The sequence below is a fragment of the Amblyraja radiata genome, chromosome 34, assembly GCF_010909765.2.
Source record: "Amblyraja radiata isolate CabotCenter1 chromosome 34, sAmbRad1.1.pri, whole genome shotgun sequence".
Taxonomy (NCBI): domain Eukaryota; kingdom Metazoa; phylum Chordata; class Chondrichthyes; order Rajiformes; family Rajidae; genus Amblyraja; species Amblyraja radiata.
In genome coordinates, this window is record NC_045989.1 from 16,590,720 (window position 1) to 16,607,038 (window position 16,319).

At 37.3% G+C, this 16,319-nt stretch overlaps 1 protein-coding gene across 26 annotated transcripts in view; it reads left to right on the forward strand.

Moving 5' to 3' along the window:
• The window catches only part of tcf12 (transcription factor 12), a 151,690-nt gene extending 136,865 nt beyond the window's left edge, over nt 1-14,825 (forward strand). For 25 of the 26 annotated variants that reach the window (XM_033050557.1, XM_033050558.1, XM_033050564.1 and 22 more), the window contains 5 exons: nt 8,141-8,255; nt 8,384-8,546; nt 8,661-8,890; nt 10,757-10,907; nt 12,542-14,825. In XM_033050557.1, the coding sequence (XP_032906448.1) occupies nt 8,141-8,255; nt 8,384-8,546; nt 8,661-8,890; nt 10,757-10,899 (651 nt within the window). In that variant the 3' untranslated portion in view covers nt 10,900-10,907; nt 12,542-14,825. The remainder of the gene's footprint in view (nt 1-8,140; nt 8,256-8,383; nt 8,547-8,660; nt 8,891-10,756; nt 10,908-12,541) is intronic. The other variant, XM_033050560.1, reaches the window with a different exon arrangement.
• Nucleotides 14,826-16,319: the final 1,494 nt, after the last annotated feature.

Consider the following 16,319-nt stretch of genomic DNA (forward strand, 5'->3'; position numbering starts at 1 on the left):
GCCCCCATGGCAAGAACGTCCTTCCTCAGAGAAGGAGACCAAAACCGCACGTATTTGAGATGTGGTCTGACTAAGGTCCTGTATGCTTACAGCAAGGTATCCTTGCTCCTGTGCTCAAATCCAAATACTTCTTTCCAGCAACTGGTGCACAAGGGCACCTTCCTTGCACCTTATCCCTTTCCAGTCACCATTCATGTTATGTTTTTCTGTTAAATAACCTTTCAGTCATCTGCCATACATTTTGCCACATCCAACTAGTCTAAATCAAATTATGGCCGCTGCATTCTCCTCACAACTTACATTTCCCCCAGCCTTGTGCTGACTGCAGATCTGGAGATACTATATTTAGCTGCTTCATCCAAATAACTGACATATGTTATAACTATGTTTTACGTTAAACCATCTGACCAACAATTAGAATTTTTGTGTTCATTTTTAATTAAGAATTATTGTTAGAATTATAGAGTTGTACTGCACAGAAACAGGCCCTTGCAAACCACCTCATCCATGCCTACCATGATGCCTTTCTACGCCAATCCCATATGTCTGCATTGGCCTGCATCACTCTACTTCTTCCCTATCCAAGTATCCAAACGTAATTATATCTGCCTCGGCTATTTATGGCAGCTTGTTTCATATAACATATGCCCTCTCAGTCTTTGGACCCTAGAGTATTTTTTGGCTCTTTTTTTAAAAATACGATGTATATTTTTACAAAAACTGAAAAACAAAAAGATTGAAGTTCATAAAAAATACAGTAGGAGCAGAATTAGATAATTTGGACCATAGGTTGAGTTTTCTCACTCAACCCCAATCTCCTGCCTTCTCCCATAGCCTGTGACACCCTTCTAGTAATCAAGAACCTATCAATCTCTGCTTTAAAAATACCCGATGAATTAGCCTCCGCTGTCTGTGGCAATGGATTCCACATATTCACCACCATTTGGCTAAAGCAGTACCTTCTCATCTCCATTCTAAAGATATGTTCTTTTATACTGAGGCTGTGCCTTCTGGTCCTCGAATCTCTTTCTAGTTGAAACATCTTCCCTACATCCACTCTATCTAGGTCAGTTAGCCATTTGCTGTAAGCAGTATTAAAATGAAAAGCTGCCCTTGGAGGTATCACTTTTTTAAACCTTATTTTTCTTTCTTAAAGTAAATTATGTTTTAATATTTAAAGCAGTTCACATTTCATATTTTGTTGATGTGAATATTCTTGGGGAATGGTGAATTGCAAATGAATTAGTTGTTGGATAAAAATTGGAGAAGATGGAAAATGTGTGTGCATCTGTGTCAAACCAGATGGAAATACTGAATGATCAAAAAGCATTGTTCCTCCCCGCACTCTTCTATCATAATCTGGTCTGCATAAAAGTTAAAATCTGTAAACCATCTTAACTATTGTTCTCTTTAAAAAAACATTTGAATGGGTCTCGGTTGTGTATTGATTTAAGACATGTTTATATTGCCGTGACTGCTCTTTCCTGCTTTCAATTTTGATCAAGTCGCCATTCAAACAGAGAACCAGCCGATACAGATTCTTATTATAAATCACAATTATATAACAGGATACAAGTTATATTGTGGAATTGATTCAATTATATTTTTAACCACAATTACTTTTATGATGTGATTATCACCCAGACTGGCTGAAATAAGCAGCCTTTAGTTATTAAGAGCGATGAGTCATCAAAGAATGGCTTCAGAGGGGATAATTTTAAATGCTGGAGTTTAATATATCACCCTTTGCAAAGAGAACTATCAATACATTTTTATAAACTTTTTTAAATTTCAGCCATAAAGAAAACATCAGATACAGAATTTTATTAATGTGGAATCTGAACTGAATCTATCAGTTGGTGGTTGCAATGCAAAACAACCTTAAAAAATTAAATCATATTCTCTTGAGCCATGGTAAAAAAAGATGGGACAGATCATGTGCAAAAAAAATCTTCAAAATTCCATATTAAAGAAAATTAGAGAACAAAGAAACTGAAATTTGTTCCATGAATTTCCTTACTGGAGGCTGCTGCTACCGTTAACAATGACCACTAATTGAGTTTGAAGTCCCTGTGAGACCAGGTTACCTAGCGTTTACTTATGTGGGTTAGAAAAGGATTTTGTACAGAAATAGGGATTATGTGATTTATTGGGATTGAGCAAATTGAATCTGTACTGTTTACATGCCTTAATAAATGTACTGTGTTGGCAGTTTTTTGCTGCTATCTAGGATTAGAGCATAATTGCCTTTTTATTGGATTATGGAAGGCGAATATATCTCATGTATACTGATTGGAAATTGACGGTAATTATGCTCATCTTGCCCTAATACTGAGGGAATTATGTAATTCTTATTTATAAATATGATTAATGCTTGGAGCCTGAATGCATCTCCAAAAATGTATCCTCACAAATGGGCTTGTCAAAATTAGAACTGGTTGAGAGTAATGCTCCTTTGTTTAAATCTCTATCGTTTTAAATATATATGAGATTTTTTTCTCACGAACGAAGGAATAGTCTGTATGGAGAGGGGGGAGGTCCAAGTTCCTGAATGATGCCGAAACGTTTGCACGGGAAAAATATGTTTATTTTTACACAGCCCATCCCATAGCGCTTTTTAAAGGCACTGGCAAGCTTTTTAAAATGCCATCACTGTTTGAAATGTAATGTAGGACATGACAAGTGTAATGTAAGCACACATTTGGCTAAATATCTCTTAACTCAACTATCCGATGACGTTTTCCTGAACTTGTATTAAGGAGCAGCTGCTTGTCAGTAATTGAGAGTTTCTGGCACTGTACATGAGCAAGCAGAACTTTTGTCCGAGGAAGACACAATTTCTCATTTATTGCCTACGAGGGAAGACTTGAGATTTTTACCTTGGTAGATATTAGATTACTTGAGTCAAAATACTGTAGGTTCAGTCCCAGAAGCTATAGCTTGACGGCTTGTATCTTTATTGGGAATATATCTAAACTTCCTTTCATAATTTCCTAGCCTCAGATGAAACTACTCTGATTTTGTTTTAAATATTATAAGCCTTTGTCTTTCCTTATTTCTTATTCCAAGCTCAATAGCCCTTTACTAATCACTGGACCACTTAAGACCATGTACGCCAGATTGTTCTTCATCGCCTGCAGCTCGGCATTCAACACCATCATCCCCTCCAAACATATCAGACTCAGAATACTGGTCCCTGCTCATCCAATTTCCATAACTGGATCCTCAATTTCCTCATTGACAGACCACAATCAGTATTAATTGACAACACTTCCTCCTCGATAAATGTCAACAGAGGAACACCTCAAGGCTGTGTACTCAGTCTCCTGTTCTACTTTCCACGTTCTCCAGCTCCTATGCCATCTTTAAATTTGCCGACAATTCCACCATTGTTGGACGAATATTCGGCAATAATGAGTCAGAGTACAGAAGGGAGACTGAAAATCTGATTGAATGGTTCCAGAACAACAATCTTGATCTCTTATCAGCTGGACCAAGGAGCTGATTGTTGACATCAGGAGGGGAAAGGAGAAGACCCACAAGCCTGTTTTCATTGATGGACGGGGGTGGAATGAGTCAACTTCTTGATGGTGAATCTGTGACATTCTTTGCCACAGAAGGCTGTGGAGGCAAAGTAAGGCAGAGATAGATTCTTGATTAATATGGGTGTCAGAGGTTATGGGGAGAAGGCAGGAGAATGGGGTTAGGAGGGAGACATAGATGAGCAATGTTTGAATAGCAGAGTAGACATGAAAGGGCTAATTCTGCTCCCATCTAATGATCTTCAAGTTCCTCAGTGTGCATATTGATGAATGACAAAGAAAGCTCATCAGTGCCTCTGCTTCCCTAGAAGATTGTGAAGATATGGTCTGTTGATGGATACTCCATTGAACTACAGGTGTATGGTAGAGAGATAAAACTGCACGCCTGGTTTGGCATCTCGAATGCCAAGGACTGAAGGAGATTACAGAGTGGTAGACACTGCTAAGTCCATCACAGGTTATGACCATCCCACCATCCAAAGAATCTGAAGGAGGCACAGCCTCAAAAAGGCAGCCAATATCATCAAAGACCCACGCCAACCCGGCCATGCTCTCATATCGTTCCTACCATCGAGAAGAAGGTACAGGAGCCTGAAAACCATGATAACCAGGTTCAAGAATTGCTTCCTAGCAATTATTAGGCTTTTAAATACAACACAACACTCACCTCAGCAACTATATACTTCTGTGGATTGTAGCTATGGTTGCACTACAGACTTCTGTTTTGTACTGTTATGGCTACCTAGTATTACAGTTATTAGCTTATATAATGCTTTATATAATTATATTTTATTGGTGTGTTGCGATTTTGGGCCCGTTATGCTGCTGCAAAGAACAATTTCATTATTCAATTGTTGGTACATGCCACAATTAAACACACTTCACTCTTGACTCCTGAATAATGATTTACACACTGCATAAGGTATTAACTTCAGAAAATCTATTGAAATTGATCTTGTGCTTTCCTATTGTTTTGGAATATTATGTGCATTGCTATGACAAAAAAACATACCTGGTTTGACAATCCCTCCAATACCCCCCATACATTTGGAAATCCAAATCAACCATGATATTGATATACCTTTGACTTTCTGTCATGCAGTGATGTGTGCTTAATTACAGGAGACAATGGTAGGACCAGTAAATTCCAAGCAATTATTATAGTGAAGCAAAAGCATTAGATTTGTTAGACTTCATCTCAGTTGATTATGGTGACCAGCGTGAATGGATGTTCGCAATGCAAGTACTTGTAAAAAGATATTTAAAAAATCCTTTCTGAAGTGCATAATTCTATTTAAAGTACATAATTAAAAGTAGTACTTGTCTATGAAATATATCATATTTTCCTATGAAATGCAGACCTTTTAATTTGTGCCTTTTAAACTTTTGATGACATCTGACTTTGGGAGAACTGGGGATGGGGACTGGACATTGTGCCTTCCCCCACAGTGGTAACCATTGTGGGGGGATGATTTTTGTGTATAAGTGATTATTTTAGTTTGTGTCCAAGATGGCTGTCGGAAGGGAGAGTGTACGCTGGCACGGTTTAGCTGCCGCTGCTCTCTCTTCACATTGTGTTTTTGATTTTTTTTTGTCTATGGATCGAATTCTGTCTTTAATTTGTGTATTGGTTATGTCTTTATTATTTATTTTACTCCGATTATATGTTTTTTACTCTTGTTAAATTCTGTAAGGTGTCTTTGAGACTTTTGAAAGGCGCCCACAAATAAAATTTATTATTATTATTATTATTATTATCTGTGTGAACAAGCTGAAAATGAGTAATGGTGGAATTAATTTAAACCTAAATTGGTGATCCGCTGACTTTAGTCACTTTTTAATACATATACCTTTCAACAAATACAGTGAAACCATGATTTGCTGGGCTCTTTATTGCGGGAGAAAGCTGTCTGGAGATTGCAGAGACAGCTTCCCTGGTTATAACTAGCCAACTGGCTTTGGATCTGAATAAATCCTCTCTGTCTTGGCTCCATATCCATTGACTTCCTTGGTCAGCAGAAACGTATCTGTCTTGATTTGAAAATCATTGAATTATTTTCAACATTGTGCAGGAGTGTGTTTGTCAATTTACTATCCTTTGTGTGTGGAGAAAGGATAACGTTGTAACGCTGCAGTAAAAAAAATGATACAATGATACAACCGTGAACTCTTCATGGAATTTGTTGTTTTTCATCTTCCTTTATAATTAGCAACAAAGTATTTGGAAACCTGCTTGTGCCCCTTTCATCGTACATTTGAAAGTTTTTCTGTATAGTTAGATTTTCTTGTGTATTAAAATATGATTGAACCTAGTTAGATTAGTTTTCATTTAAAATACTTTGGAACCTTTCGAAAATGTAATTTGTATCACACTGTAACAGCTGTGGTGCATAAATCAATATTAATATTTTGTTAAAATATATTAAATCAGCCCATCAGATCCTGATTGTACAACAGGAGCAGATTGTAATAGAATATTAGTTGTACTTCTGCCTTTAACCATATAACCATATAACAATTACAGCACGGAAACAGGCCATCTCGACCCTTCTAGTCCGTGCCGAACACGTATTCTCCCCTAGTCCCATATACCTGCGCTCAGACCATAACCCTCCATTCCTTTCCCGTCCATATAACTATCCAATTTATTTTTAAATGATAAAAACGAACCTGCCTCCACCACCTTCACTGGAAGCTCATTCCACACAGCCACCACTCTCTGAGTAAAGAAGTTCCCCTTCATGTTACCCCTAAACTTCTGTCCCTTAATTCTCAAGTCATGTCCCCTTGTTTGAATCTTCCCTACTCTCAGCAGGAAAAGCTTATCCACATCAACTCTGTCTATCCCTCTCATCATTTTAAAGACCTCTATCAAGTCCCCCCTTAACCTTCTGCGCTCCAAAGAATAAAGCCCTAACTTGTTCAACCTTTCTCTGTAACTTAGTTGCTGATACCCAGGCAACATTCTAGTAAATCTCCTCTGTACTCTCTCTATTTTGTTGACATCCTTCCTATAATAAGGCGACCAAAATTGTACACCATACTCCAGAATTGGCCCCACCAATGCCTTGTACAATTTTAACATTACATCCCAACTTCTATACTCAATGCTCTGATTTATAAAGGCCAGCACACCAAAAGCTTTCTTTACCACCCTATCTACATGAGATTCCACTTTCAGGGATCTGTGCACAGTTATTCCCAGATCCCTCTGTTCACCTGCATTCTTCAATTCCCTACCATTTACCATGTACGTCCTATTTTGATTTGTCTTGCCAAGATGTAGCACCTCACACTTATCAGCATTAAACTCCATCTGCCATCTTTCAGCCCACTCTTCCAACTGGCATAAATCTCTCTGTAGACTTTGAAAATCTACTTCATTATCCACAACCCCACCTATCTTAGTATCATCTGCATACTTACTAATCCAATTTACCACACCATCATCCAGATCATTGATGTACATGACAAACAACAGTGGACCCAACACAGATCCCTGTGGCACCTCACTAGTCACTGGCCTCCAACCTGACAAACAACCACCCACCATTACTCTCTGGCATCTCCCATTCAGCCACTGTTGAATCCATCTTGCTACTCCACCATTAATACCCAACAATTGAACCTTCTTAACCAACCTTCCATGAGAAACCTTGTCAAAGGCCTTACTGAAGTCCATATATACAACATCCACTGCTTTACCCTCATCAATCTCCCGAGTAACCTCTTCAAAAAATTCAAGAAGATTAGTCAAACATGACCTTCCAGGCACAAATCCATGTTGACTGTTCCTAATCAGACCCTGTTTATCCAGATGCTTATATATATTATCTCTAAGTATCCTTTCCATTAATTTGCCAACCACTGACGTCAAACTAACAGGTCTATAATTGCTAGGTTTACTCTTATACCCCTTTTTAAACAATGGAACAACATGCGCAGTACGCCAATCCTCCGGCACTATTCCCGTTTCTAATGACATTTGAAATATTTCTGTCATAGCCCCTGCTATTTCTACACTAACTTCCCACAATGTCCATGGGAATATCCTAGGATTAAGGAGTTTTTAGTTGCATTATGTGTAGTTTCAGTATTCAACTTCTAAATTTGAGATTCAGTTCTACATGTAGTTTGGTAGTCTGCATTTGTACTTTGTGTTGAATTTCTCTGTTTTAGCTCTGTTCAACCACACTTTTCAAACTTTCTGATCTCGATTGAACATTTCAAAACTTTTGAAGTCTGTAGGCCAAACTGAAGAGAATATTGTGGAGGGTGGTTCAACTTGCGAAAATAGAGAAAACTAAGTTAAATAGGTATAAGAATTGAATAAGAAAACACTGGAATAGGATATTCATATTGTCTTTTTATTTGATTACAGTTATACATAATGTGAGCTGGGAAAGCAGTAGAAATGTTGTACTTTTGCATTATCTCAAGTCTCCTTCACTGTGCCCAGCTAATAATTATATAAAATTGGCTGTATTCAATTTAGTTTTTTTACATTTCTGTAGCAGAATATTGATTCTCTTGTTGATATTTTTATGCTTAAATTAATTGGATTATGGCTTAAAGGCTTAAACTGTCATCTTTTGTAGGTTGGTTCTCATCGGGATGAAACTGTCAGTCTCCATAGCAACCATTCGATCCTCCCCAATACAGCCCCCCCTTCAAGTGCAGAAATAAATAACCAGGCACAGGATAACTACAGAGGTATTTTTTTATGGCAATATAATTCAAAATTACGTTATTTTACTGATTATGAATTCTAACTCCCTAATTATTTTTAGTTTACAATTAGAAAGTGTTTTTATCTTGGGATGAATATATTTTTTGCACAGGTCTGTCAAGTTTACAAAGTCACTCTGCTGTCTTGGGTCCTCCAGAAGTCAAAACAGAAGATAAAGATGAGAACACAAACGATTCCTTCTCATCTGACGATAAGAGGTCAGATGATGAAGGATGCAAAAATGATCCCAAGATGCCATCTAGAGGAAGGTCAAGGTAAGTCTATGATATGCGTAATTACCTTTTGGCAGTAGTAGATGTGTATCCTGGTTTCACTTGAATGTCATACATTACTAGCACTTACTCCAATCTCTTACTGATTACTTACAGTCAACATGAAGATGAGGACCTTAATCCTGAGCAAAAAGCAGAAAGAGAGCGTGATAGGAGAGTGGCAAATAATGCCAGAGAGCGTCTCCGTGTTAGAGACATCAATGAAGCATTTAAAGAGCTTGGACGAATGTGTCAACTTCACTTGAAAAGTGAAAAACCCCAAACCAAACTACTAATTCTTCATCAGGCAGTTACCGTCATCCTTAACTTGGAACATCAAGTTCGAGGTCAGTAGGCCTTTGGTTCACTACTAAATTTCATGATCAGTAATTTATCAGCATCGTCAGAGCTGTTTACATTTAAAGTTACATGTTCAGACATGATCATCATCTCATCTGCTGGCAGTAATGGATAACTAAATTGTACTCAAAATAACCTCCCCTGCACAGATTTTCCACCCAGCAATAGCCTTTGCATATCTGAGATAGGATAATGTTGATTGTCAACTTCCCTGCTGTATAGGAGACATGTTTGAGGAAGGAACTAAACTGCGCACGCTTCCTGTCAAACCATATGCAGGTGAACATTGTGCTACTGTCTTTTGGGTAATGGATATTCATTCTGACAGAACTTACAATCACTCCCCAAAAATTTAAGATGCAGAATTCGTTCTCAGAGTTTCTATGTGAAAAAGTAAATTAGTGCAAAAATGTTAACTGCCGTTTCCTGACGAGTGTGCAGGTAACATGGCTTCCCATTGCGGAATATTGTGATTTGGACCATTTTCAAGAAATGCAATCTCTATGCAATGCAGAAGGTAACCTGTAATCTGAAGGAGTGGTAATTATATAAACCAGCGTTAGATGAGAGAACATTGCATAGAGCTTTTTAAATGCATCTTCTCCCAATTGTTCCACAATTGCAATGACCCTTTCTATGTTGTGGGGGCTTTTGATGCAGTAATAGGTACTCCAATAAATAAATTAACCCCTATTATTTATATCCATTATTGAAGCTAGACTGGTACCTCTGTTGTTAGGAATGCAAACAACTTTTTATGGATCTGACAACTGGTTGAGATACCTAATGAGACACACTCACTCAGTACCCAAGAGTGACCTGCTGGGCAAGTGACCATCAGTTTCTTTGCAAATCTCTGTGACTGGGAGATTTATTCCTGACTCACTTATCCCTGTTGCAGTAATCTTTCATAGTATATCTTTAAATAGGGCCCTCTATGCTGCCTGTTGTTGACCTTGGTAATGTGATACTCTTCAATTTGTGATACTCTCCTTTAGCTACCCTATTCTCAGAAAAGTATGAAGCGTGGCTTCATTGGTGTTGCTCTTTACTCTTGGGCTGGAGAGTTAGTTGTCAGTTTGTCCTGGCCAGAGACTCGATAAATCCTGTGCAAATAATTCAAACAGAACCAAGGGGTTCTGCTGAGAAATCAAAATACAAATCCTTCAGCTGAGATATCAAAATAAAAATCCTTGTTGCCCTCATAAGCGCATTTAATTAAAAAAAAGTCTCTTGGCATTTATTTCAAATGAGAACGGAGGAGATTTCTCTCATGCTTTGAAAATACTTGAAAATAAACTAGCACCCCTGGCAGATGAAATGGTCAGTAACCTATTGGTGTTTGTGTGAAATTTGCCGTAAGCAAACTGGCTGTTACATGTCTTATATTGCAACGGTGACACCACTTCAAAGTAGTGATTGTTGTGTATTATTTTTCTGTATCGAATAAGAAGGGGGGAAAAATGAATGTGGGACAAAGGTGAGCTCGTGGTGACAGATCTGCCATAATCTTGTTGAATGCTGGATCTGATTTGAGAGGTTCAATGGCCTGCTGCTGTTCCACATTTCCATTTCATTCCATATGAATTAATTGAGGTATCGTGATCATTTCTCACATCAAAGACTCTCGGAGAAACCAACGTTTTGCAGGCTGTCTCATTGGAAATTTTACCCGGCTTTAAGAATTTGTCCCTCAGATAAATAAGAGATATCACTGATATGTAATGGCTCCAGTGTTCAGATTGTGTTAGTAAACTATGCACTTGGAGGTTTATGCACCTTTACCTTGTAACAACCGTGAATTATTTTGGCATCTATTTAGTGTGCATGTACTTATTATTTTCAACGTGCAGAGAGGAACTTGAACCCAAAAGCAGCCTGCCTTAAAAGGAGAGAAGAGGAGAAGGCATCTGCCGCATCGGCAGAGGCACCAGCAGCACATCCTGCAGTTCACTCTGGACTCAGTGACACTACCAACCCTATGGGTCATATGTAAACTGCCAGGTACTCCAACAAACTGTTAAAGCTAAAATCACACTTTTGCTTCACCTTTTTCTCCCCTTTTTTGCAATAATTTTCAAGTGGGTGTATTGTGTAATCGTGAGGGGAAAATATTGAAACTAAGGAGCTCTCGCTTAGTTTAAAAAGCTCATACCAAGTGTAAAATACATTTATAACATTGTGTAAAATGTTGTAGTGATTATTCTGCATTCCTCGTTAGCTTTGAATGTTTCAAGGCACTTTAGAATACGTTTTATATTTTGCCCCTTCAGTGGTGCTCAAGGTATAGAGATGTAGTATATAATTAGATGGTATGCTGAACAAATTTTCAGAATTATCCAAAGACTGCAGCTTCCATCAGTATGGAGTTTGTTGTTAATCCTCCTTATAGTAATGATGAGGCAGAACAGTATGTGAATGTCCTTACCAAATTTGTGTGCAGTTACAAAATTGAACATTGCAAGTCAGCCTGTTGCTTGGCTCTTTTTGCATTCACTAAATAAATAAATTACATGCATGATCCAGTATTTTAACTCTGTGTAAATTTGTAAAATGAACATGGGCAGTGGTTAATTGATGTATTAATGCAATCCAGTAACAGATTCCATCAGCAGATATCTAGATATTTTATGGTCTCTTTAAATCACTGCTCCTTCAAGCTTATGTAATTTTGAAAAATGAGCCTGACATTGCCCTAAAAATACTTGCATATGTAGCACCTTGGGCTTCCTTTGGGCATATGAAAGCTATGAAGTTTATATGGACATATGAAAACTAGTGAGGTTTAGTTTTACAAAGTGTTCTAAGTAATGTGCATGGAATGTTTAATGAACATTATCAATATTATGTGGTGTGCTGCAGTTGCTGGGTTTCAGTTCCAGAACGAATGGAAAGGGTGGAATTCCCCATGTTCTGATGGGAAAGTATTATAGCTACAAAAAGTATTCTTCCAGAAATTTGGAGTGAATTAAGTGCAAGAACTTGCAGAATTAAATTGAATGAATTCACAACAGAATGAAAACATTGGCATTTTGGTCTGTGAACTCTGCAGTAATTTGATTCATGAAGATATGTGCATTTAACAGTTCTGTGTTTACAAGCAACGAACCAATTCCAGAAGAAATTATGAAATGAAATATGAGCAGTTCTAGCTGATATTTAAAAAAAAATATTTAAATTTCATTTGTTTAAATTATTAAACAAATGAAAAAAGCATTGAATCCATTGATCAGTTTTCACATGAAAACTATGCATGCTAGATACAAAGATTTTGAAGAGGCTCACAAAAATCCAAGGATTATTGAACATGAGCTATGTAACACATTTCAAAGTTTAACATACTAAACAAAGTGTGAGATATAAATTGAGCATACTTAGGGGGCCGTCCCACTTACGCGATTTTTTTCGGCGACTTCTCTATGGACGTGACTCCTGTATGGTCGTTTATAGTGTCCCAAAGAGTCGTACCTTTTTCTGGTCGCCTCTGGATGACGGGTGCCGGCAAGTCGCTGAAAAAATGGAGTACGTTTGACAGGCCCTTTAGGGTTTAACTCCAATGTTTATTCATGTTCATAATCAATGTCATTTTTCTTGGGTTTGATTACAAAGTTACTGATTCTTTAATTTTTTTCTTGCAGGTCAAAAGTCTGGATTGGTTTTGTAAAATTGCAAATGAGTCATCTTTCCATACAAGGACCCAGCCAACTAACTTTCTTTACAGTTGGAATACTTAACGCACTTGAAACAGAAACCCAGAAGCAATCTCTTGATCAATATGGCATCATATTCAGCCCGCTGAAAACGTATTTGACCCGAATCTGAATTTTGGTCCACAGTACATATCAATCTGTTGCAAGCAGTATTGCTTCCACACAATCAGAGACTGTTGCAATTATCCCAATTTTCGTGGAAGTTGCCTTGTGCCTAAACTTGTTGGTTGATGAAATGCATTTAAGACAAAAATTATTTATTGCTACTGAACTATGAGGTCTACTTTGAAAGGGAAATGTTAAAATCTGATTTTTCATTTTCAGCTGGGCTGATGCTTGTATCTGTTAAACCTGTTCACATACAGAGAACAAAACAGGAATCACCTCTAACTAACCCCCAGCATTCCCAGAACCTATTAGTGTCTTAAGAAAAGGAGGGGAAGTCTTAGTTGTCTTCGCCATTCTTTTTGCCACACCAATAGCATTTTCCATGTATCAGAAAATTCCTTGTTAGTGTGTTTATTTAATTTTTGTTCTCTGGTTATCTGAACAGTTATGGTCACAATTATTATTTCCCTAAATTATGTTCAATGCCTGTGTCATGAGCAGTTTGCTATAATAGCAGAATGTGTTTTTATTGAAAAAGGGCAGGTCTGATCACAGCATCACTTAGCTTGAAATAAGGTTAGCTTCCTTTATTCTTTCAAGTAAATACCCATGCTTATCTGTTTTATTTGTAATTATACAAACTTTTAAGCTTCTAGGCTTCATAGTAAAACTTGTAACGCGAAGTGTAAATTAGAAAAATACTAATTTTAGAATTGCTTTGGCTTTTCAAGCATTTAATACTACATTTAGTACATGTGAAAGTGTTTGCTGTAATTAAGCACAGGTGTAAAACAAAGGTTTCAGGCTCAAAAAGTGTTGGAGCTGATAAAATCCTTGGATCACCAGGGCCAGTAGTGCTGACATAGAACAAAGTGCTGTCAGCTTAACAAAATATCTAGAGGGAACGAAGAGCAATGGTCAGCAGCTTTCTGAGACCATACTTTGTTTTTGATATCTCCTTATCTGCATGGCTAGTCAGTGGCTAGAGATCCGGAGACTGATGCAGCCAGAAATGCAACTGCCCTTTTGAAGCCATCATGACAGACTCGTATGAGTTGTTTTAAACCACTTGGAATTTCTTTGCGTTTCCTTTTGGCTGGTCTCCATTTTTTTTTCTGTGTGGATTCAAGTTCCTTAACTTCCATGTAAACTGTCTTCCATTGAAAAGGAATATAGAAGAGAAAGTATCTGACAAGGTTTCTCACTGTTATCTGAATGTTGGCAATTGGTTCAACAGAATTAACAAATGCATTCCTTTGTTCTGGGCACTAAGGCAACTGAAGAGCAAAATTCGTGCAAGTTGCCATGGTGGGCTAAAAGGAATGCCAAACACTTGAATTTGAAGGATTTGCCAAGAATTATTATTTTTTGACAAATTATGTATGATTTTGTTATTCTAATTGATTCATGTTGACTAATTCAAAACCAGTTAACACCTATTTTTCTGTATTTGTGGCCTTGTTCAGTTTGTTGTTTGGGCTAACAGCTGCTTAAAACGTGCTAAAGTGATCTCGTGCCACGTTCTGGCCTTTTCTTCCAAGCCTGGTTCTAAGCTTTCTTTCCCATTGGCTATAATAGATGCATTATGCCCAGAGAAGAAGAAAAAAGAAGGAAAAAAAAAAAACATTCGGCTTATTTTTCACTGTAGCTAGACTTTTATACAATAATCTTGTAAGAAAATTTCTTGAATTCTAAATATTACTCTTTCTAGATTTTTGAAATCAAAAGTTTTCAGTAAAAAAAGTTTCTTACTTTATTTTACTATATTAGGTAGCAGAAGTGTAGGGTTATTTACCATAACCTGTCCATTAATATCAGAAAATAAAATAGCATCCTAAGAACATAGTAGGTTCTAGCTAAACTGTGTAGTACCTCTGGAGTATTGTCCAAGCTAAATGTCTGAGATAAGTTGCTTCACATCTTGTTCTCCAGTTTCCATTGTTGGTTGATGCAGATTTGTACCCGTGTCAAATTTAAGGTATTGTTGATGAACCTTTCTACACAACAGCAAGAAGAAAAAGATTTCTGTTAGTGACAACGTAAACCATAATATGTATATATAACATTTATATAGCAATAAATGTGCCATCTTTTTTAACAAGAACAATGAGATTTAATGTTTCTTTGTGAATTAATAATTTAGAATATATATAAAAATCTTTGCATAGGTTTGCCCAGTGATGGGAATTGCCCGTTGCAGGAATACTGGTGGGATGACTTCACTTAGTTATTAGTTTATTTATTTCAAAACATTCCACTTGTTTTGAATAAAACTGCTGGTATGTTCTTTTCATTTGAGTCTTTAAGTGAAGAATCATTGTTGCTAATTTTATAAATCAAAATAATTTTGTTCTGAGAAAATGAACCTTTTTGTCTTTTTTTTTTTTTTAATCAATATTTTTAGCCACTTTCAATATTTTTGGAAAATTAGCAACCCAACCACAAAAGCTGAATTTAGTTATTGTGCCACATGAAGAAAATAAAATCAGAATATAAATAGAGTTGACGGAAATGTTTAATCCATCTCAATTGAGTCATCTGGTATAAAGATGGTTTTATTTTCTGAAAATCAAAAAAATATACAGATGCTGGAAATCTAAAATAAAAACGAAATGGTGGCAAAAACGATGCAGGTTAGAAAGCATCTGTGGAAAGAGAAACAGTTACCATTTCAGGTCTGAGACCCTTCATCTCAGGGGAAGAGTAAAAAATTGATCTAAACATTCACCATTGATCTGAAATGTTTCACTTTCCACAGATGCTGTCTGATTTGTTGAGGTTTTTCTGATCTACCTTTCTCCTTGATTAATAGTGAAGCTGCCAGTCCCTGCCATTCTACTCTCTACTGCTTTGTGAAGATAGTACAAAGATAAGTGGGATGTAAGTTGTCAAGAGAGTGTAGTAATTTTGGTAGCTTACGTGTGGGAAAAATTCCATTAGGAATTTCATGTGGGGAAAAGTGAGATTACCTGCTTTGGGAATTAAAACGCAAAATATTATTTAATTAGTACAAGATGATCAAATGTTAGTTTTCAGAGAGGTCGAGGCATTTTTATTGAAGAAACAAAGATTACATGCTGCCGAGGTAAGCAACAGTGGAACATCTTGGAGATGGTGGACACTGCAGGAGTGGTGCAATGATGGTGGAGACAATTTGTGTTGCAGCAGTCAGAGCAGTTCATCAGCACAGGTACAATCCTGAGCTTGACTGCTGTCGTTGCGGAGACTTGTGGACCGACTTTCCATGACCATGAAGGTTTCCTCCGACTTGGTTCCCTCCCATGTTCCCAAGACGTGTTGCTGGTTTAATTGGCTACTGTACATTATACTGTAGTGTAGGTAATGACAATCAAAGGTGAGTTGATAGGCACATGCGGGAGAATAATTTACGGGAAAATAAGGAAAGGGGCAGTTTGTTCTGGAATTGCTCTCATAGGACCCCAAGGCCAAATAGCCGCTTCCTGTCATTGCATGATAAGGTGCCCGATCCCATAGCCTTTGCTGTGTTTGGTGTTCTTGGCCGTTTCTTGCTATCACATGGAGGGAATCAAATTGGTTGCAAATGGGCTTTGGTGTTGACGGGGATCTTGGGGGGAGC